Source organism: Harpia harpyja, chromosome 6 (genome assembly GCF_026419915.1).
Source record: "Harpia harpyja isolate bHarHar1 chromosome 6, bHarHar1 primary haplotype, whole genome shotgun sequence".
NCBI classification, from domain to species: Eukaryota; Metazoa; Chordata; class Aves; order Accipitriformes; family Accipitridae; genus Harpia; species Harpia harpyja.
Genome location: NC_068945.1, coordinates 61,531,290 through 61,552,425, shown reverse-complemented (window position 1 = coordinate 61,552,425; position 21,136 = coordinate 61,531,290). Strand labels below are relative to the sequence as shown.

Here is a 21,136-nt window from a genome sequence, read left to right as displayed (position 1 = left end):
GAGAAAGAAGTCAGTGGTAGATAGAGGAAGGGGGAGAAGGAGCAGGGTGGGGTAGCTAAGAGAAGTGTCTATAACCGCAAGAGTGCTTCAATAAACCATAGTGTGTCACTGGTCCTCTGCGTTCAGACAGCAATTAAAATTTTAGAGCTTGTCTGCATGGCAGTTAGAGGTTTTCATCTTCTGTGAAATAGCTTAAGGGGTGGAAATCTGTGCTGGAAATGTTAAGTTACAGATATTCCAGTGGATGATGTGGGTATCAACGTGATGCCCTATGATGGATTTCCTTTATTGTTTGCCCCATTTCTAAAAAATCATGCACACATAAAACTACAAATACACACAAGTCAACTAAAATACCTTGTAATGCAGTCATGTATATTCCACCTGTGTTAATATAATACACTATGATCTTTAATTACATACCTCATCCTATATTCCCACATTTTCCCCAATTCACTTCTTGAATAATTCTTTTTGTCTTCTTCACTAAGATTTTAGCTTTTAGATATTGGTGCATGTCATTCATATCCCAGAAATTATCACTGCTTTCATGATGCTTCTAGGGTGCTCTCACTAGACAGACCTTGATTAATCTATATCTCTTAGATGCTTTTGCAAGATTATGAATGTTTTTATTATTATGTTACAGCTTTAATATTAGGAGAAGGTAAACAAACTGTCTTCTAAGAGAAGATTACCATCCTTAGAAAACTAGGGCCTGATTTTTGAGTAATATTCCATATTTTAATACTCATTGTATAACACTACATTCAGTCTCAGAGCAACAGTGTGTATTTATCATTCATTTTCATGTGGTTGGAGATACCCTATGACCATCATCCAAACTGCAGAACTCCGCAAGCACAGAAGTGACATTCAGCTTCCTTAATCTTACTGTCTGCTACCTCATTTAACATCCTCATTCCTACCTCTACAGCAAATGCAGAAGGTTTTCATATACCAGTCTCATTTAATACTGTCATTTACAGGATGGCATCAGTTCTGATACTGAAGAAGGGAAGGGCCTGTGTCGTAATTGATACATATGAACGTGTTTAATTCCTATTGTGTAGACAGTCTTATTTTTGTCTATCTTTTGGGTAGTAGTCTTTGCCACTTTATTGGCAGATACTTTTATACAGATATTTTGTGTGTGTTTCTAGGTTTTACTTTACAGGGAGAGACAGAGAATAACAAGACCAGAAGCTTGATTGCCTTCTAGGAAAAAAAAAAAAAAATTCAACCTCTTTCAGTTTGTGGCCCTCCTAAAATTTTTCCAGTAGAAATGCAGACTCCTAACTACAAATTTAAGCCTATTGATTTGCTTTATTTTATTTCTTTTCATGGACATCTTAGAAGTAGTCTGTGCACTCAAAGAATTATGGAATCATTTAGGTTGGAAAAGACCCCTAAGATCATCAAGTCCAACCGTAAACCTAGCACTGCCAAGTCCACCACTAAGACATGTCCCTAAGTACCACATCTACACAACTTTTAAATACCTCCAGGGATGGTGACTCAACCACTTCCCTGGGCAGCCTGTTCCAGGGCTTGATAACCCTTTTGGTGAAGAAATTTTTCCCAATATCCAATCTAAACCTCCCCTGGTGCAACTTGAGGCTGTTTCCTCTCATCCTATCACTCGTTACTTGGGAGAAGAGACCAACCCCCTCCTTTCAGGTAGTTGTAGAGAGCGATAAGGTCTCCCCTCAGCCTCCTTTTCTCCAGGCTAAACAACCCCAGTTGCCTCAGCTGCTCTTCCTAAGACTACATTTATAACTCATAAGAATACATCTATATTACAGAAGTGTGCACTCTGCTTTCTTGGCTAGGGGGGTGAGCCCCAGCCCAGATTTGGACATTGTCACTGGTGACATATCCACACTGACATTCACAAACAAATATGATTGCCATGCGGGAATGTGACCATGTCCCAAATTCAAGCCACGCTTGCTGTGACCAGTGCTGGTTTGGTCAGAGGACCAGGATCCTGCGTTGTGACACAGCACATAGGAAAAGGCGAGACTGAAGGCAACCTTTGGCTTTTAAAACTTAACACTGTTAAAAACAATCATGGCAGTAATTTATATCTAATAAACAAGAACATTATTCTCAGCTGATTTTTTTCTTCTTTGCATTGAACGAATTAAGATGTATTCTCACTCCCACTAAAGTTATGGCAAGGGTTTTGCCACTGAAGTAAATTGAAGCAGGATTGAATTTCCACTCCTTCTTGCTTTTTCATCTTAAATAAGTGAACTAAAGACATGCAATCCTGTCTCCTCTGTTGAAGGCTGACAATGCTAAATCCTCAGCTCTACATGGAAATTAGCCTCGTCTAAGAACTGTTTAGCTTCATGCAGTGTTTTACATACATGATTTTTTCCCCCTAAGAGTGATCCATTCTTACAACACCGTGAAACAGAAAGCAGAGGATAACATTTTGGAGCCAGGAATTCTTTTGAAAACTTGACTGGATTAGTACATTTCCTTAACGTTCTAAAAATGATCCTTTGAACATGCTACTTTACAATATCAAGCATCCTGTTTTCTAAATAATTTTTGCTTTAAGCATGTTTGATTTTATAACTGACAAGATGCTTGACTGTTGCGTCAGAGCAGTTAGTTTGTTCTGTTTCAGCAAAGCTGGCTTATTTCCATGTCATGCATCATTTAATTATGCATATAAAATATAGTTACAATTATATAGCTCCATGAACCTCATTTAAACTGTCTGTGACATTGCGGTACTCCCAGTACCACGATGGGGGTGTTGCACAGCTATGAATGGCTGGAATGTGGTAAACTGGCGATGTACAAAAAAGCCTAGAAATGAGCTTGCATTTCTGCAGCTGTGCTTGCTCTACAGGAAGAGGAAGAAAAATCAGTAAAAACACGCTTTTGTGGTAATATCAGCAGCTGTAATTCTGAATGCTGATGAAGATCAAGGAAAACGTGCTAAGTGAGGAAGTGCTGCTTTTCTTGAATCCCTTGTTTGTTACTTAATTCATTTTTGATGATTTGTGATTTCTCTGAAAAATCTGTCTCAGATTCCTTTGTACAGTAACATAAAATGTTTATGTAAGAGTTAAGATCCTAGTTTCAGATGCTTATCTAGTTAGTTATGAAATAGATTTTGCCTGTTTTGTTTCAAAAATACTTTCTGGAGGCAGTGAACTTCTTTGAGACTTAAAATGTACCATAGGTTGAAGATAGATGGGCATTGCTGTCCATGTGAGGAAAGCCTCTTGCATATGCAGTAGACTAAGTAAGTGTAAACTTGAAGGGGTTTATTATGTTTTAGTAACAGGAAAAACAGCAAGTTTCTTACAGACATTTTTTTCCTTTTTTAAACTAGTGAACTTGGAGGTCAGATCCAACTATATGTTGCATTTTCTGTCATATAATTATCATATATATAATGTCCTGGAGAGCAGCCTCCAGTCAGTGACATCAACAGTTTACATAGCAGTTGAACTAAGAATAACCTTAGAGAACTGACCCGTATCAACCTCTTAACAGTGTAAACAGCCTGTAGCTCACAACAGTTTTCTTTTTTTCGTGATCACAAAAGGGCCTCAATTGGATAAAAAAAGAATTGTGTTCACAAAATACCAAACTATTCTGCTGAATGTTCACTTGATTAAATCTCAGAAGATGAGAGAAAAAAACAAAAGAGTAAGACTTCGGGAAGAATGAGTGGTCCTTTGTAAAAAGGAGGATGAGACAACACTGAAAACTGCTTCCCTAGAAGAAGAATGTAGGGTAGATACATGGTCAGTGGCATCAGCTTCGAAGAGGGTACTTTCAGAAATATTTGTCTAATAGCACTTTTACTAGAGACATTTGTAAAGCAAACCCAATCCTGAGTAGTTTCAAAGATCCCAGCCTTGTTCTCTTGCTATGTACTAATTTGAGGGCATGATCCTCTTGACGTCAGTGTGTGTCTAGCAGTGGACATCTGTGGTCGCAGCGCAGGTCCTCGAGTCACATCCTATTTCCCTTTCCTCCCTCCCCATTTCTGCTGTTCCATTTATAGACGAGTTCCTCAAAGAAGGGCCGAGGGGTGCAGGGGAGGTCTGTTCTGTAGTCAAAGTCCTTTGGAGATAAATACACAAAGAGATAGCAGAAAGAGACAGAGACAAAATTTCCTTTATCATACCAGAGCACTATCAGAGAAGTCAGAGGGATTGGCTAGCTGTGGTTAAGAGAGGCATTTAGACATGGGTGGGAGTGACAAAGGTACCTTTTTTCCACTAATTCAAGAAAATAGGCATTCTCCTTTGAGATCCAAATCCTGGCTGTCCCAGAGAAGTGTGCTGTGCTGTACCACAGAGTTTAATGGCTAAGAGGTTACTGAAGACACCGCAATTTTACCTTCAACTTACCTGCCAGCTTTGGGAAGACTATACAAATCCCTCTGCATCATCCATGCGCCCTGGATTTCTTTGAAAAGTATTTCTCACTAAATATGTAACACAACAGCAGTCTATATGACACCCACTGGTGCCCCAAAATGGATAAATAAATGTAAATATTAATATTAAAAAAAATCATACACACACACCCCTCCAATATTAAATAATAGCTTGTGCCTCTATACTAATGATTTGCAGGAGGTAATGTGATGGTGCGCATGGTTAGCTTGTGCAGACACACATCTCTGATATCCCTTGCCCTGCAATTTTTAGTTAGTAAGTCCTATCACAACATTGCTTAAGTCTACAAGGCAGATATTGGGTCCACCTGCACATCTGCACGTGGACCTCTGAATCTGATGGAGGTTGTTTGGCACAACTCCAACACAAACAACTAACTGAATCTGACAGAAGTTGCTAGGCACAACTCCAACACAAACCACTAACATATAAAGGAGTTAATGCAGATATTCAGTGACCTCTAGTTTTAATGGCTTCATAAGGACTTAACTCCTGTCAATATCAGAAAGTATAACTGATAATTATATTTCACTTTGCCATAGGAGAACATTATGCTAGTCCAAGCTATTATAAAGTGAATTGGCTTTATTTTCGTTGCTGGAAGAGGTCCTTTGCTATTGCCAGTGCAAAACTATTTTGAAAATGTATCTTCACATTAGCCAATTGAGTTATCTTGCTACACTTGCTTGCTTTTTAAGCAAATAAAATATATCCAGAAAACTGGAAAAAGAATATAAGGAGAGAAATCTTTGAAGTTTCCTGAAAACAGTCATTCTCTGTTTAAACCACATTTTCTTAGAGAATGTCCATCCATGCAGCTACCCCAGATAACGACTGACTTAAACTGTGCTTCCCTATAGCAATTGCATCTCTGTACTGCTCTTCTGCAGCAATTTAGAGCAGGGTTATTAATTTTGCCTCGTGAGCTCAGCTAGCAGTCATGATGGTAGAAACAGCTAAAATATTAATGCCCCCACTGCCATTATAAAAATTCCCGTGCCTCATTCAGAGCATGGGAAAGAAAGATTATCTCGCCCATGTCAGAGAGGGAACTCCCCCTGCGGGGACAGGAACATGCAGTTACGTGTGGGGAGAGCAAGCAGGAACCTCCTAAAGCAGCTTTGCTGCCAACAGCGGAAATTTCTGTTCCACTGACAGGTAAATCTGCTCGCAGAGGTCCCTGCCCTTCGCCTCCTTTCCTGTGCAGGCACTCCTCCCACCGCAGCCCCTTCAGCCCTGCCAAATGCTGCCTTTGCTCCCTGGGTAGCAGGTCACACTGGTGAGCTGGTTATTGTTTCCCAGACCTGGTTTCACCTCCTTTACTGTAGCTGCTCTGCCTCCTCGTCCATCTGGACCTGTCTTGGTTGAGTAGAGAAACCAGAAGAGCTTTTCAAAGCCAGTTGTGAGGAAATTTCCTGGCCCTCGGGGGGACCGCGGTAAGGGCGATGAAGGACCATCAGCACTTAAGAGATCTTACAGGCTCTCTCCAATGGTGGTTTTATGGCAGCTGAGCCAACATAACAGCATGCTGCTGCTGGAAGGAGGACATCTCCCTCCCTGCTTCCTTCTCCCCAAACACACATATCCACTTCTTTCCCCGCTCATCTGCTCCCAGATGCATGGACCTGCCCTTTCTCTTGCACCAGCTCCAGCTCTCATCAGCCCCTTTGGCAAGGACACATGCTATTAGTAGTTAGGACTTTATCTCTGTATCTTATTTAGCTTTTCAGCCTTAGCATACAGCTTGTATGGGCTCTGGTCCAATGCTTGGAGTTGGAGAGAAGAATGGCCCCCACGGCTTCTCACTATACACCCAGGGCTAGATCTTTAGCTGATAAAATTATTGCAGGTCCCAGTGGTTAAACTGAGGGTCTGGCTCCAAGTCTTGATGCAAGTGCAAGTGGGGTGTGTGTCTGTGGAGCATGCAGAGGGTGGGGAAGGGTGGGACGTACAGCTATTGCATGCTTTCATAAAAATCTGTGTTGCTCACAGATGCTGTTTATAACTCGTGTGTAGTATACAATTACACTAGGATGGAAGTTGCAAATAGCAATGATAGGCAGCAAATCGGGATTTTTCTGTCTGTGAGCTGTTCTTTTAAGTCTTGAAAACAGAGGCACTAATGAAGTAACTGAGCAAGCAAATCTGTTTGGCATTAACTGTCCTTTGCACTGTCAACTCACCTTCTTCACGAGTAGCTCATGCTGCTCTGTATCTCTCCTAAGCCTGTTAGTATTGATGTGAATGTGTTTTCCAGGCCCATGCCATCTGACACTTTTATTACAACAGAGTTGTTCATGCTACTGCAGTTCAAGGTCTCTCATCTTTTAGCATGAAACCTTGTCTACTTTGTTAAGAACAGTACACTCATTAGGAAGGTGGCAAATACATTTGAACCTGGTGAGAAAAAATGTTAAAATGAATATATTATTAAGATATCTGACCATTTTAAAAGCAGTATCTTTCATATATAACAGCTGTAGGCTCAATGGAGCGAGTCCTGGCGTCAGATGTGCAGTCTGAGAAAGCAGGTCTGAGTAAAGTGAGTCGGACTCCTAAAGAGATCTGTCAGCACCTATCAGTAGCATCAGACCAGCTACTGAGCCAAATCCAGGTTTCCGTAGCCAATTATACCTCGGATTTACTTGAGAAAACTCCTTGCAGGTTTAAATCCTGGACACTGAAATCCACAACAATATTCTCATTTGCTCCAAGTGTGAAACAAAGTCCACTTATCTTACTTTCTAAGGCTGGAATTTCATCAACAGAGCAAAAACTGAGTAAGGATTTAAAAATGTGTCATGTTCTGTACAGCAGCTACCAGATAGTATGGGCAGAAGAAATAGCACAACCTGCTGTTGCTTTACCAGCCCACAGATATATGGGCTATAAGATGTAGCAAAGAGCTTCTCTGTGCTCAGGGTGCTGTCCTTCTCCAAAGAATATCATGTTCTCAGAAGTTTCTCTGAAGATGCAGTTAGTAGAAAATCGCAGGTACAGGTGCTTGAAAATACTCTAGCCATTTTTGCATCACTCTGAAGAAAGCAAAGTCTGAAATGAAGGGTTGGTACTATTTTGAAGGCAAGTGCAATATAATGACAGTAATTTGTTTGGAAAGGAGGGACAGCACTGCATATAATTTTATGACCCATACTTCGACAAAGGAAGAGCTATGTGCCTTAAAGTGCTAAATATGATCACCATGTTACATTTTTAACACCTGGACATACTTGCAAAGTGCAGTACACGTCTCCATCGAAGCAGGAAAGAATGAGTCCACTGCTGCAGAGTGGAGTGTGTTCATTCATGCAAGTTAATGCAAGTCCCAGATCCCTGAGATAGTTTTGATGCTAGATGTCTACTAGACACAACCTATTGTCAGTGCATTTTGTTTGTGTTGGTGTTCCTCAGAGCGTGGACTAATCTCCACACTTCATTCCCCATGGCTATGTCCTTCATAAGATTCATGCCTTTCTGACTGCAAGTCACATGATTATGCACCTAAAGGCAGCTGTGAGGTTGATGAGATGAGTTGGTAGACTAGTTGGAGTGGTAAAACTGATTCACAATCAGTGAGTCTAACTCAGCTTTTTCAAATCAGCCAGTCAAAGAGCGTTTTGCCATTATTTCCACCTGAAGCCTATCATAGCTCTCTTGCTTTCTATGTATTTGACTGGCTGATAGATTGGGAAGGACAAGAGGCTGGGAAATGCTTAACCAGGGAATGAATGAAATTACTGTATTTTGAGTTGTTCCAAGGCATCTAAAAATTGAAATTCTAACTAGAGAGAGTGGGAGTAGCAGAATTCATTTAAAGCTGCCTTTCCCCAGAGTCAGTAAATTCATAGGCTATTTGCCACTATGGATCTAGTAACGTGGGTTTTCAGAATAGCTTTAGGAATAGGTGAGTTTATAAGCCATCTCCCTCAGAATAGGGCAGAGGTTTTATCTCAACTGCTTGACACTCAGGTCACTGGAAGGTAATTATAAAAGACAGGGCTAGAGCGTGGTCTCTAGTTAAGTTGACAGTTCCTCATCTGTATGGTCGAGGAGAAAACTGGCCTCTGACTTCAATAATGGCCTAAAATTTTACTCTGTTAGGTATAAGGAAAAAGTCTTATGTTCTTAGAGAGCAATACCCTCTCACCATTGGGAAACTTTGAAGGGAATTTGAAGTAAGACTGAAGTGGAAGAAAGCGGATTTCAGTCAAATGACTCAGATTATTTACCCATTACACAGGCTGAGAATCTGTGAGAGGTGAAGGGAAAAAAGGCAGAAGTTCCATCCTGACAATTGAAAATGAGGGAATAGAGGTGATGAGCCCATTGTTTGCATGTTCTCCCTTTCATTTAAAGAGGAGATCTGGTACTATTTGAGTCCATCAATATTCCAGGCGTTCTTAATGGATAGGTATGTGTGATGAGAAGCCAACAATTATCTGCACGTTACCAAAGCTCATATGCTTGCCAATCATTTATATTGAATTACATTTGTAGTGCATATTCTTTAAATATCCACAGTATCACTTTAAAAAAAAAAAAAGTGATTTAATTTTGCCTTGGAAACAACCGTGAGTTTGCTTACTTTGGCAGTTTTGCAAGAAAGATAAACTACTTAGGAAAAGAGAACCTGTGCAAATCCATGGTCTTAGGTCTTCTTCAGAAAAACAAATGCTTCACTCAGATACATTTTCAGTTGTGCTGTCTAAAGTTAATTATTTGCTTTGGCTCTGTGAAGTTTGTGAATTGGGCCTTTGCATTTTTTCACAAATAACATGAAGTCACAAAGCAGCTTTTAATCACTTCTGCAATAATAACTCTTTACAAGTTATTTGTGCAGCTGGTTCACTAGTCAAATTTATTTGAAGTTAAAACACAACTAAAATACACTTCCAGAAACATTAGAGAGAACTGTATAGTTCATGGTTTAACTGGGTGTATTTTTGGTGGTAAGCACCTACCTATTTTGTTTTACAGTATTACCGGTTTTGCAGATTTAAAAAACACCAAGTCAAAGACAGAACTGTAGATTGATTATAACCCCCGGCTCTGAAATAGATGAACTAAAAAATCTGCAGTAGTCTCAATTCTGATCTGGCAGAAGCACTTCCTTTCGAGTGAGCTTTATGGTACAAAAAAGAATCAGGTCCCACAGCGTGAGTTACTGGCTTTTTTTCTTTTTTTCTTCCTCTTTATGAGTGGAGTAGCCGTTGTGAAGGTTATCTGAAGGTAAGATGATCTGTCCCTTCCCGATGAAAGGTGTAAAAAAGGTGTTCACAGCACTGCACAGAGAGAGCTATTGCTTAGTTACCATTGTCTGTAATGCTGCTTTGAGAAGCATAGTGCATAATGGACCTACTTTAATTACTTATGAGTTTTCTGGGTTGTAAAATGCTGACAGATTTGACATCTATCAATAAGTATTTGCAAATATAGATGTGCGAAATGTTAAGTTTGCTGATTGCTGAGCAGGCCCATAGAAGTGCCTAAAGCTCGAAGCGAAAATGCCTTGAAATGCCTTATATCTTGCAGCAAACTGTTCCTGAATTTTGAAGCAATCTTTGAAAAAGTTCTCTTTCCAGTGTCACCTTCCTAGACTGTAATACCCTCCTGGAGAACAATCCTCAATCCTAAAAGAGGAATAGAAGTGCCTAATCTCCAAATATGTGGTGGAGTACAAGGTAGTTTGGGGGACTACTCAGAAAGAAAATCAAGATTTTGACACAATATTGTGCCAATAAGAAATCATGTTTTCTCTGTTCCCAGTAACCCCTATCCTTTTGGAAAGGCCCTGCTGTGCCATGAATATGACATTTTCCTCCAGGCCAAATAAAATTCATTGTAGAGCAATGAGAGCCACATGGTACACACAACAAATCATCATTGTCCATGGTGAGATGCAGCTAAACAAAATATAACTTGCTTCTTGCAATATGTAGTAGAGATTGGTAGTAGACTGGAACTATGCTCTTTGCCTTCATAAAAATACATCTGGGGTCAATTGGATCTTTTAAACTCAGAATACTTTAGGAATTAAGTAAATGGCTGTATTCATGCTATATGGAGATTTTTTTATGCCCAAAGTTTAGTCAAGGATTCACACAATACCCATGTAAATTGTCACGGGTATTTTCCAGCATGTGAAAGGACTTGCTCCTATCTAGAGGAAAATGATGTGACATTTGTTTTTTACTGTATATGAAAATTACAGAATTATACAGCCTTTAAATTCGGAGTCCTTCAAAGGTGTCATTAGAAGTAGCTGTTCTGAAACAGGTTGAGGAATTCCCTTTCTGCCAATTTAGGCATGGCCTATCATCACAAAAATGTCTGTGACTGGCCACAAAGGCAATTCTGAGTCTTGACCAAGTGGTTCCAGATTGCTGCATGCTTACACCATGTTGGAGTCAAGGAATGGCAACATGGTCACCACATATGTGACTTGAGGCTAAGAAGTCTAAATGTGCTGTATAAATGTAAATACGTATTATCAGAACAGAATGACATTTTTTCATTCGAAGCCTTTATGCCGTGGCTCTGCTGCTGGAGATTATTTAAGTAAGCAATAATCATGCTGTTGTAAGCCAAGTCCACTGAGATACTTTTCTAAATTAATAAAAACCAGTCACTATTCCAGCTTCTACCACTCAGCAGTGAAATATTATTAACCCAGAAAGGGAGTGTGCTGAATATTCATTTAATTACCAGACTGGAAAAAGGTATTTAATTTTCAGTAAAACAGCAAATACAGACTATAAGCTGAGTGCTAAACATGTACTTGTGAAAGACCATCCCTGTAACTAGCTTCGTTTCTGTGCATTGTGAGAATGCTGTTTCTGTATTAGCCTGGCTACAGAGATGCAGTGATTGAAAACAACAGTTTTGTCTAAGCTCTAAGCTTGAAAACCATTGGGCAAATGTGCTTTTCATAGTAATTTTTTCCAGTGTAATATCCTTGGTGACAATAAATATTTCTCACTGTGAAGGGCAATTTCAACCCATAAGATTGGATTTTTTGCTTTTATGGAGTGTGAGCAATGATTAATTTGGCTGTAATTTAATCAGTTCTCAACGTTTACTTAACAAATTTTATTAGGTCATGTTTCAGTAGGTCATCTTATCAGTGGCCATGTTCAGAGTCTTATTTCCAAGCTCTTTTCAATAGTTAGTAAATAACTGCCCAAACCTGATTCTTCACCACTTTGCAGCTTGTGTTGTCATTCACATCAGTAAGAAATCAGTGTGCAATGCTGTCATTTGAATCTGGAACATTTTGCAGATGTTTTCCTTATGATGAAGTGAAACAAATGACTGTACAAGGCACCAGGCAGGGCTCATTCTCATCTGGGAGTTTCAGTCATGAGACAACATTTTCCCTCCCCATTGTAGCTGTCCTAGGTGGTTCTTTACTGAGAAATACTAGAAGTGTTAAGCAATAGATGACAAATGTCGTTTTGGGATGGTCACTACAGAGATTGTTCCTTCCAAATAGAAAAGAAATGGGAAGTGGAGAGCAGTCTCAGTCATCTCTTTTCAGGTGTGTGGAGAATCAGGTCTACATATTTTGGCAAGTGACACACTTGCAAAGGCCCATGCATTGCATGACTATAAGCGATGAAAGTGCTTTAGAGCATTTGCACAAACATATAATTTATCCTTATTAAGATCAAATTCCTATGGCTGGAGATGAGAAGGAATTTTCCCTCATATTCTGCATCTGTTATCCATGTCCCACAGGTGAGCACTGTGATACCACTGGAAGCTTGTCATCAGAAAAGATTTAATTTATTTGCATTTATTACAATGGCTCAGATAATCTAGTAATGCAGCCAGCTCTTATGTCATGGGTGGAGAAGAGAAAGACAATTACTCAGAAATTATGTGCTCCAGCAATGCTCAACTGATTAATAGTATTTTAGAGATCAATTGAGAATAATTTGAGTAGCCCCAGGGAGCTAAAACCTCCTGCTGTGCTGTGATCAGCATCAGAGAACCCTGTCCCAATAAACAGCTCCATCGTATCCAGTACCAAGAATTCCCAGTCAGAAAAAACAAGGGAGGAGGTTTGTACAGAGTATGACGTCTAATGAAGACACATCTACATCACACACACAAATTAATAGAGTTTCACTAGAAGTGGCTGTCCTGTATCAGAGAACCCAGGAACAAGTGTCAGGAGCAGTACATCTTTATTTCTTATTGGGTGAAAACATACTAGTGGAGTGAGCTAAGCTTCAGAAGTTCTGTGTTTACAGTGATTTTCTTTTTCTTATTTAAAATATGTATTTATTTATTACACTGGTTTGGCTATTCTTCAGCCAGGCTATTTGTCAGCTGTCTCTAGTGGAAGAAGTAGTTTGGATGGGACTGAGGGTTTTATAGTACTGTGCTAACCATAAGTTGTTCCTAAGTGATCTTGCTGTCAATTAATAAGCAGGTCTTTTAAAGTGTTGCTAATTTAGAAAAAAAAACCCCTGACATCTTTGTCTTCACAAATGATAGGACAGTGCTGGCATAAAGCAGTGTAGTGCTTAACATTGGATTTAATTTTCTCAATGTGAAGTGATTTTTTTCAAAGTACTGCCAAATAAATCTCACCTAGGGGAATAGGAGCTGCAATACAAGACAATTTGTTTTCAGACTGTACTGTAACAACATTCAGCAGTGAGCCAGACAAAACCACACAAGCTTAAGTAGAAGTGACTGAGCCAAAAAATAATTGTCATAATTATATACCAGGTAGTCAGATTAATAATGATAAAATATTTTTTCTTCCACAGTGCTGTTTGTTAGCCAGTAACAGGACTTAATCTTTGCTTTGCCTGTCACATGTTTTTGTGAGAGACCTTGGAGAAAAAATTTTGTTGTTTTTTTTTTTTTTCCCTCTTTATTTTGTTCAGGAGTTACTCTGCAAAACACTGGCCATGCTTTTCATCATGATCAGGAAGTGTAAATACCTTGTGCTGTAAGTCCAGCCTCTCCAGCAGGACGGATACATTGTCCATCCAGTGCCTGAAAGGTGGAAATACCCTTAATTTTATGTTCAGATAAAAACAGGATTTGCTTTTCTGTCCAAAGATTTCTGAATAGTTTAGCTTGGAGAGCTTGCTTGGGGAGGAACTGATTCACATGTTTACTTTCATTCTCCCCAAATTAATGACTGCCCAACAAGACTAAACTCTTGTTGTGCTCTTTTCTACACATTGTTTGTGTCCTCATGCAGAATTACATCCACAGAACCTTCATTAAGCAAAAGGTCACAGATTTTTTACTTTACAGCCTTTTAGATTTGTACAGGAGAAGCGTAGATTCTTTGATTAGATTCATAGAGAAACCTGTTTTTCTTAAATACCTTTTGAAAGAGATTGGAAGGCACTATTAAATCACAGTAAAACTTAAGTGTCAAATTTATGCTTTTAATAGGGAAAACTTCCTCTGCAGAGGGGGCAAGGATGCAGGAACAGCCACCCATTGCCACCTCTGTAAGGAAAGTAAAGACCTCAGGATCTTAGAGATGTTGCTACTGGATGCTCCCCTTAATATGCTTCCATATTGCCTTCATTTCAATACTGTGCCCTAGGGATATATCTCTTCTCGATGGTTGTTGATTCAGATCTCAATTCTCAATTGAAATGATAGTAATTGAACATTTAATTGTAGCAATTCTCTATAATGCCACCAGATCTTAATATTAGACAATGGACAAACCGAACCTTATATCAAACTTTCTGTACACATTATGGATGTTACCTCCTTCCAATTCTTCTCAACCATATATACAGCTTAATGTCCAAGTGGAAAGCAGTAATGAGTGGTGTCCCTCAAGGATCCATACTGGGACCAATGCTATTTAACATCTTCGTCAATGACATAGTGGCATTGAGCGCAGCCTCACCAAGTTTGTGGATGACACCAAGCTGAGTGGTGCAGCTGATACACGGAAGGGAAGGGATGCCATACCTCATCTAGTTGGACTAAATGATCTTTGAAGGTCCCTTGACAGGCTGGAGGAATAGGCCCATGCGAACCATGTGAAGTTCAACAAGGCCAAGTACAAGGTCCCGCACCGGGAATGGGACAATCCTCAATATCAGTATAGACTGGGTGATGAATGGATCGAGAGCCATCCTGTAGAGAAGGACTTGGGATACTGGTAGATGAAAAAATGGATATGAGCAAGCAATGTATGCTTGCAGCCCAGAAAGCCAACCATATCCTGGGCTGCACCAAAAGAAGCGTTGCCAGCAGGTCAAGGGTGGTGATTCTGCCCCTGGGCTCCGCTCTCATGAGACCCCACCTGCAGTACTGTGTCCAGCTCTGGGGTCCCCAGTACGAGAAAGACATGAACCTGTTAGAGAGGGTCCACAGGAGGGCCATGAAAATTGTCAGAGGACTGGAACACCTCTCCTATGAAGAAAGGCTGAGAGAGTTGGAGTTGTTCAGCCTGGAGAAGAGATTGCTCTGGGGAGACCTACTGTGGCCTTTCAATGTATAAAGGGAGCTTATAAGAAAGATGGAGAAAGGCTTTTTACCAGGGCCTGTAGTGACAGGACAAGGGGTAACGGTTTTAAACTGAAAGAGGGTAGATTTAGATTAGATGTAAGGAAGAAGTTCTTCACTGTGAGGGTAGTGAGGCACTGGCACGGGTTGCCCAGAGAAGCTGTGGATGCCCCATCCCTGGAAGTGTTGAAGGCCAGGTTGGATGGGGTTGAGCAACCTGGTGTAGTGGAAGGTGTCCCTGCCCATGGCAGTGGGGGTGGACTAGATGATCTTTGAAGGTGCCTTCCAACTCAAACCATTCTGTGAGTCTATGATACCTGCCACATCTAACCACTGTTTCCTGCTCCTAGCTGTTCTTTGCTGGCATTGACCTTCTTTGCTGCTTTATATGTAGAGTACCAAATACGGTGAGATAGTGATCTTTGATCATGTGTATCCATGAGTATGATGATATAAACATCCATTAGTTTTCTTACAACAAAGGAAAGGTATAGCACATAATTTGCAAAGATCTGTCTTTTCTTGTTTCTAATTTCTGTTGAAGAATGTGATTCCTTTATGTCATAGACATAATTTATTAAGAAAGTTTCATACAGAAAAATGTTTTTTGAAAGTAAATATTGCCCAATTTGGAAGTAAAAAACCCCAAAGAAAACCAAGGTTAACAGGAAATGTATTATGACCCTGGAAAGGCATGCTCTAAGACTGCAGTTATCTCACCGGCATACTCCATGCTGGTTGCATATATTTATAAAAGACACCAATGAGTCATATGTAAACATTTTGATTATAAAGATTTTCTTCGTTTTCCCACAGACTTGCTGCTTTCAAACAGCTGCATCCCATTCCTGGGTTCAACAGAGGGGCTTGATTTTCGAACCCTGCTGCTAGATGAGGAGAGGGGCCGGCTGCTAATCGGGGCTAAAGACCACATCTTCCTACTCAACTTGGTTGATTTAAACAAAAATGTAAAAAAGGTCAGTTTATTTTCCAAAGAGTTCATCTCATAAGTTCAATTTTGTTTGTTATTGTCTTTTTTTTTTTTTTTTATTTCACCGGGTAACTGGCAGATTCATTATGCAATGTTGTGTACCAGAATTTGATAATCTCACCTCCTATAGTTATACAGCTTATCTTTAATAAATTAAATTCCTCATGGTGTATGAGGTCCTGTGAGACTGATGTCCTGCAAGAGGTCAACTACCTGGAGGAGCCCTGCAGTGCATGAAAGTAATATAAAAATATCAGCAAATAGGCAAAAATGCAGCTCAGAGTGTTTGCTTCTTAATTTCTCTGGTCATGGTCACCCTCCACAAATAAAAGCATTTGAAAGAAGATAACTGAAGATAGCCCTTTTCTTGCTTCCTAACATCACTGGGATTACATTACTGTGCTATTAAACAAAGCAGAGGCATTTTGGATGGTTTAAATTACAGTTAAAATGTTAGTGGCAATTTTAATATTAACATCTGTATTAATATCTAGAATTACTAGGGATAGGAGAAGCTTCCACTGGGATCTACTGTACTCCCTTGCCCATGCCCTACGACAATGTGTTAAGTCCAGATAGTAAGATGGCAATTTAGCCTTCGGTATTTCTAGCAGACACGATGAGCTTTTGTAAGCACAATTGACTGCTACATGTGAAAAACAGATGCTTGCATAGGAACACACATGAAAACTGCTTTCCTGCTTGTTCCAGATATGCTACTTACTGAATAAAATTTAAATTCTCAGCTGTGTTTGATATTTTCTTTAAGCACCAGGAGGAGGTTTAAAATTACTATGTTCTGCTGTCAGCTCTGAGGAGGTAACTGACCCTGAATTAATACAACTGCAGCGCAGGGGCTTAGCAGGTGTAACAGGAGACTATTTTGCCCCACATGTTTGAGCGCAACTTACTGTCATTGTATAGAAGAGATATAGTACAAGGCCGAATATCTTATTTCTTATTTTGACTTCTGCAATGCTCCATATGCCAGTTGCTTTAAAACTCAGATTCTGAACGTTTCAGGAAATTTCTTCCCTGGGATGCTTTATCAAACACTTAACTTATGTCTGCCATCTCAGTAGTTTACTCAAAAGCCAGCACCTCCTCAGGATATTGCATTAATAATGGCATTATTCATATTGCAGATTTTCAGACTACAGATCGATTTCTGGCATAGGCTTTCTGTAGAAAACAAATTTTGTTTGTGTGAAAAGCAGATTTCTGTTTCTGTGGGATGCTGTTTACCTCCTGAGAGATACGCTGAGTGCTGTCACCTCCCATTACATTTAGCGGGGCTTGATTAGTTCAGAGCCTTCTGGAGGTGGTAGCACCCCGCGTGGTCCTCCCCTCTGTCCAAGCTGGGAACATTTTCCCTTTAGCCAAACCACCACTGATCGTTATGGATGTTGTGTTTTCCAAGAAGAGCAGAAGACAGATTGAGCCAGGAGAATTAGTGTGCAATCAGACAGTGCCATTTAATACAGATATTGTAGAGCAAAGGCTCACTTCATATTGGAATGAAAATTTGCATTTGGTAAGCTGAATAGAGAACGTATGCCTACATATCTGTGGTAACCTGAAAGAAGGGAATAAAATTCATAACCATTTGCATATCCGGACTAAAGAAATGATTGTCTGCAGGTTCAAATACTTCTACTTTTTAGTTTAACCATTCAGGTCTTCTTTAACTTTTCAGACAAAATACTGAGGAAAAGTATATTTAAATAGCTAAAACTGACTGAAAAGCTCTGCAAAGCATTGTGGTGTGTTGATTTCCAAGAACTCCGTGGGCATTCAGCAGCTTTATAAACTTACCCTCTTAGGTAAATGCCCAGGTAACATAAGATGATATCACACAAGCGTTTCTCTCTGGTTCCTCTGTGCTGGGCTGGTAGAAATTTGTTCGGGGAGGGAAGAGATGAGATGAAGGAAGTTGCACGAGAGGCTGTGTATAAATCTCAGTCACTGACGAGGTTCCAATGCTAAAGGATACTCTCCAGTAGCAGCGAAGTGTCAGAAAGTAGCGTTTGCCGGCGCTGTGTTTAGACTGACCGTGGTTTGGGTTGGCACCAGGCCAGGCGGCTCGCTTCCAGGCTTTCCTGGTGTGAGGAAACCACACATGTTGGGACTACAAGGGTCTGAAGTGTGTCCTTTGTACTCCTCTGGAGTAAGAGTCGTCTGGAAGAAAAAAATCTGCTTATAAACAACCACTAAAATGAGAAGTAATTGATTAGAATATTAATTTTCTGCCTGTAAGTGATGTGTTTATTAATGACTTTGAGGAAGGAGGGTTAAAAGACAGCAAGTTGAAGGGATAAGAAAGGTGTGAGAGCTTTGAAACTAGAATGCAAGATTGTGCATTGTTTGGGGTTTTCTTTCTTTAAAACAAAACTGAACATGAACTGTAGAATGCTGTATGCTGGGTAGATTCAGATTACTTTAAAAAAGATCTCAAGTTCAGATATTGTTACATTAGGAATTGCTGATCCTTTAAAAAGCCATGTCAGGATCCCCAACAATTTACTCTCAGAAAATCCTCATCTGTGGATATAATTACTTGGCAAGATTATATTGTAGAGTCTGATGCTCTATATTAAGACATTTCTGGAATAGTCTTTCAAAGAAACATCCAAAGCATTGTATCCTGCTCCCTTCTCTAATGCATACTTATATATAATTTAATAACTTCCTTTTTACAACCTAATTATTTACCTAAATTAGTTAATTTAACTTACATATATTAAGTTATGGCTTTATTTCCTGGTATATTTTTCCTGATGAAATAAATCAATAGTTCTTCTGGAGTTCCAATTTCTTAAATCATTGTAATTTTTATTCAATTTATGTGTAATTTGTTGAAAACTTCCTATACAAGCTGGCAGCTTGAAAAATCCCGTCCAGTCTCCAGTGCTTGCAAACCTTATTATAAAACAACAGTAAGTACCATAGTATAATAGAAAAGTCCTCCAGAATGAAAGACAAATGCCGAAAGCTAAAAAGGTTGCAGTCTACAAATATCTAAAGCTTAGCAAAGGATAATCATCTTTCTGTAGCAGGGATATAATTTCTGTGAAGCTGTCCTGAATAGAAGCCTCTAGCTGCTATCACAGGAACAGCATTACCAAGTGCTATAGTCTTTTCCTGAAAGATCCTTAAATGCCTGACAAGTATTGCAACCTATTTGTAAACTGGAAGATTTGTGGTTCCTTCCTATGAGTAAAATAAAGATGTTCAGCAAAAGAAAGCAGAAGAGAGCAGCAACCTACGTTTATCAGGACGTTGCAAATATGGACAATAAATCTGAAGACAACTATGCCATAACCAGTAGAAGTGCAGCGTAAAACAAGCACACAAACATGATCAATAGCATGAGAGGCTGGAAAGCTGGAGAAAAAAATTCTATAGGAATCGTAAGCTCTGGGAGCCTGCTGGAAAGATTACATTGGTACATAGAATTTTCTTGTGAGTTTGCCTAAAGCCTTTGTTATTTTACTCCTTAAACTAAATAAGTACTAAATACAAAATGTTGTCAGCTGGGTAAACACTTAGGAAATAGCTGCAAAGAAATGGTGCACCTTTCTGTAAGTCCTGTGCTCGCTAACAGTGCAAGCGGGGTTATATGTCAGCACTATTATCGCTGTGTAATCCGCAGTGCGACCCGCCCATCTCTGCAGGAATAGGAATGCTATCAAGGGCTGACAAGCTTTTGAAAAGCTGCCAACCTGCAGGAGCTGTCAGTGCTAGAAGACACAGCCACATGTGGGCCAAATAGATAAACATGTCAGATCCCCAATAGCAGCTTTGGAACAAGTTGTTTTCATCTGCCCCAGTGTGTATTGGCACAGGGTCACAAATTATCGTTGCTTGGAGCATCCTTAGTTTGTAGTTGCTGCTATTTTTTGGCATTACCAGGTGCAGCTGTCTTGTGACTTATCCTTTAATGCCCTCTTGTACTGATTTTTATCTTCAGTATTTTTATCTTCAGATATTTATCTTCAGATATTTCACAGTAAAAAATACATATGCGTAGATATGTATCAGCTGGGTAAGTGCTTATGAAATAGCTGTGAAGAAATTCTGCACCTTACTAAACTCCAGTGCTTACCAACAGTCCAGGTGGGGTTATATGTCAGCACTATTATCATTGTGCAATATCTGCAGTGTGACCCACCCGTCTCTGCAGGAAGGGGAACATATACACCAATACGTATGCATATTTATGTAAAACAGCACCCTCGAGATACAGGAGCTGAATTTTACCTTCATTGCCCTGGGAATCCTCCTGTCAGCCTATATAAGCATGGTCTCAATTAGCAATGAACCCAGTGGGAATTTAGCCAGTACTGAAGGGATGCTTTGGTTCTTGCCATGAAGCCAGAGCCTCAGGGATACATACAGAGTCTGAGATGTTAGTTGCAGCCTTGAAACACAGTAGTACCAAGATTGGTCCTTCCTAAACAGCTATGTGCTGCTTATTCTATAACTCAAAGGAATTTAGCTTTCTGCCTGTCAGCAAAAGCTGTAGACTGTCTGAGGGTGAAGCTTTCTTGACCTGTCAGAAGAAAAAGGCTTGCCAGCAAACACCATTGAAGGCCAAAGAGTCACGTGGAAACCACTGGACATATCTAAAGTGCTGAAAGTGGGGGCATGAGGACTGGAAAATTTTAGAATAAACCCAGTGGAACTGGAAGAGGATGGTCATGAGTCCATCTGGGATCACGTTGATTCTTTCTCAGTCTCTGTGAGAAGAAGAAGTTGTAAGAAACTCATTGAGATGAGGCTGAGATTTGACATGGGCACAGTTTGATCCTCCGCACATGGGGAATTAGTTCCCAGGAGTAAATGCATACTAATGGCCCTGCTTTTGAACAAAGGGAACTTTTCTGGGTGTTGCAGTTCATAAGATACTCATTTCCACCTATTTTAGAGTATTTCCCTTCTTCCCAAAATTGATAGAAACCATCTTATCTATCATTTACAATAAAACAAGACTGGTTTTACTGGGTATCCATATAGTTAAGTGTCCTGTCCCTAAAGATGGTCAGCAGCAGGCACTGAAAGACGAGTGTAAGAAGAAGCTATAATGGTGCTTCAGGTTAGGGACTTCCAGAGACAGGAGGGATAACTGTGCTTGCTTGGCCTTGGAGGGCTCTTGCTATTGAGCTATTTAACTCTTGTTTTGAACCTCTGAAAACCTTTTGGAGTC

At 39.9% G+C, this 21,136-nt stretch overlaps 1 protein-coding gene and 1 long non-coding RNA gene across 11 annotated transcripts in view; one reads left to right on the top strand and one right to left on the bottom strand.

The window, feature by feature from the left end:
- The window catches only part of SEMA3D (semaphorin 3D), a 147,944-nt gene that overhangs the window by 48,227 nt on the left and 78,581 nt on the right, over positions 1-21,136 (top strand). For all 9 annotated transcript variants that reach the window (XM_052790051.1, XM_052790054.1, XM_052790045.1 and 6 more), the window contains exon 3: positions 15,756-15,916. In XM_052790051.1, coding sequence (XP_052646011.1) covers positions 15,756-15,916 — 161 coding nt within the window. The remainder of the gene's footprint in view (positions 1-15,755; positions 15,917-21,136) is intronic.
- Positions 1,734-19,877, bottom strand: LOC128143121 (uncharacterized). 2 transcript variants are annotated; one of them, XR_008235630.1, is made up of 4 exons: positions 19,197-19,877; positions 17,746-18,108; positions 6,623-6,836; positions 1,734-4,098 (listed from the first exon to the last, which is right to left on the bottom strand). It is a non-coding gene; the product is annotated as an uncharacterized LOC128143121 (long non-coding RNA). The 2 variants fall into 2 exon arrangements; XR_008235629.1 differs by lacking the exon at positions 1,734-4,098 and having other exon boundaries at positions 6,440-6,836.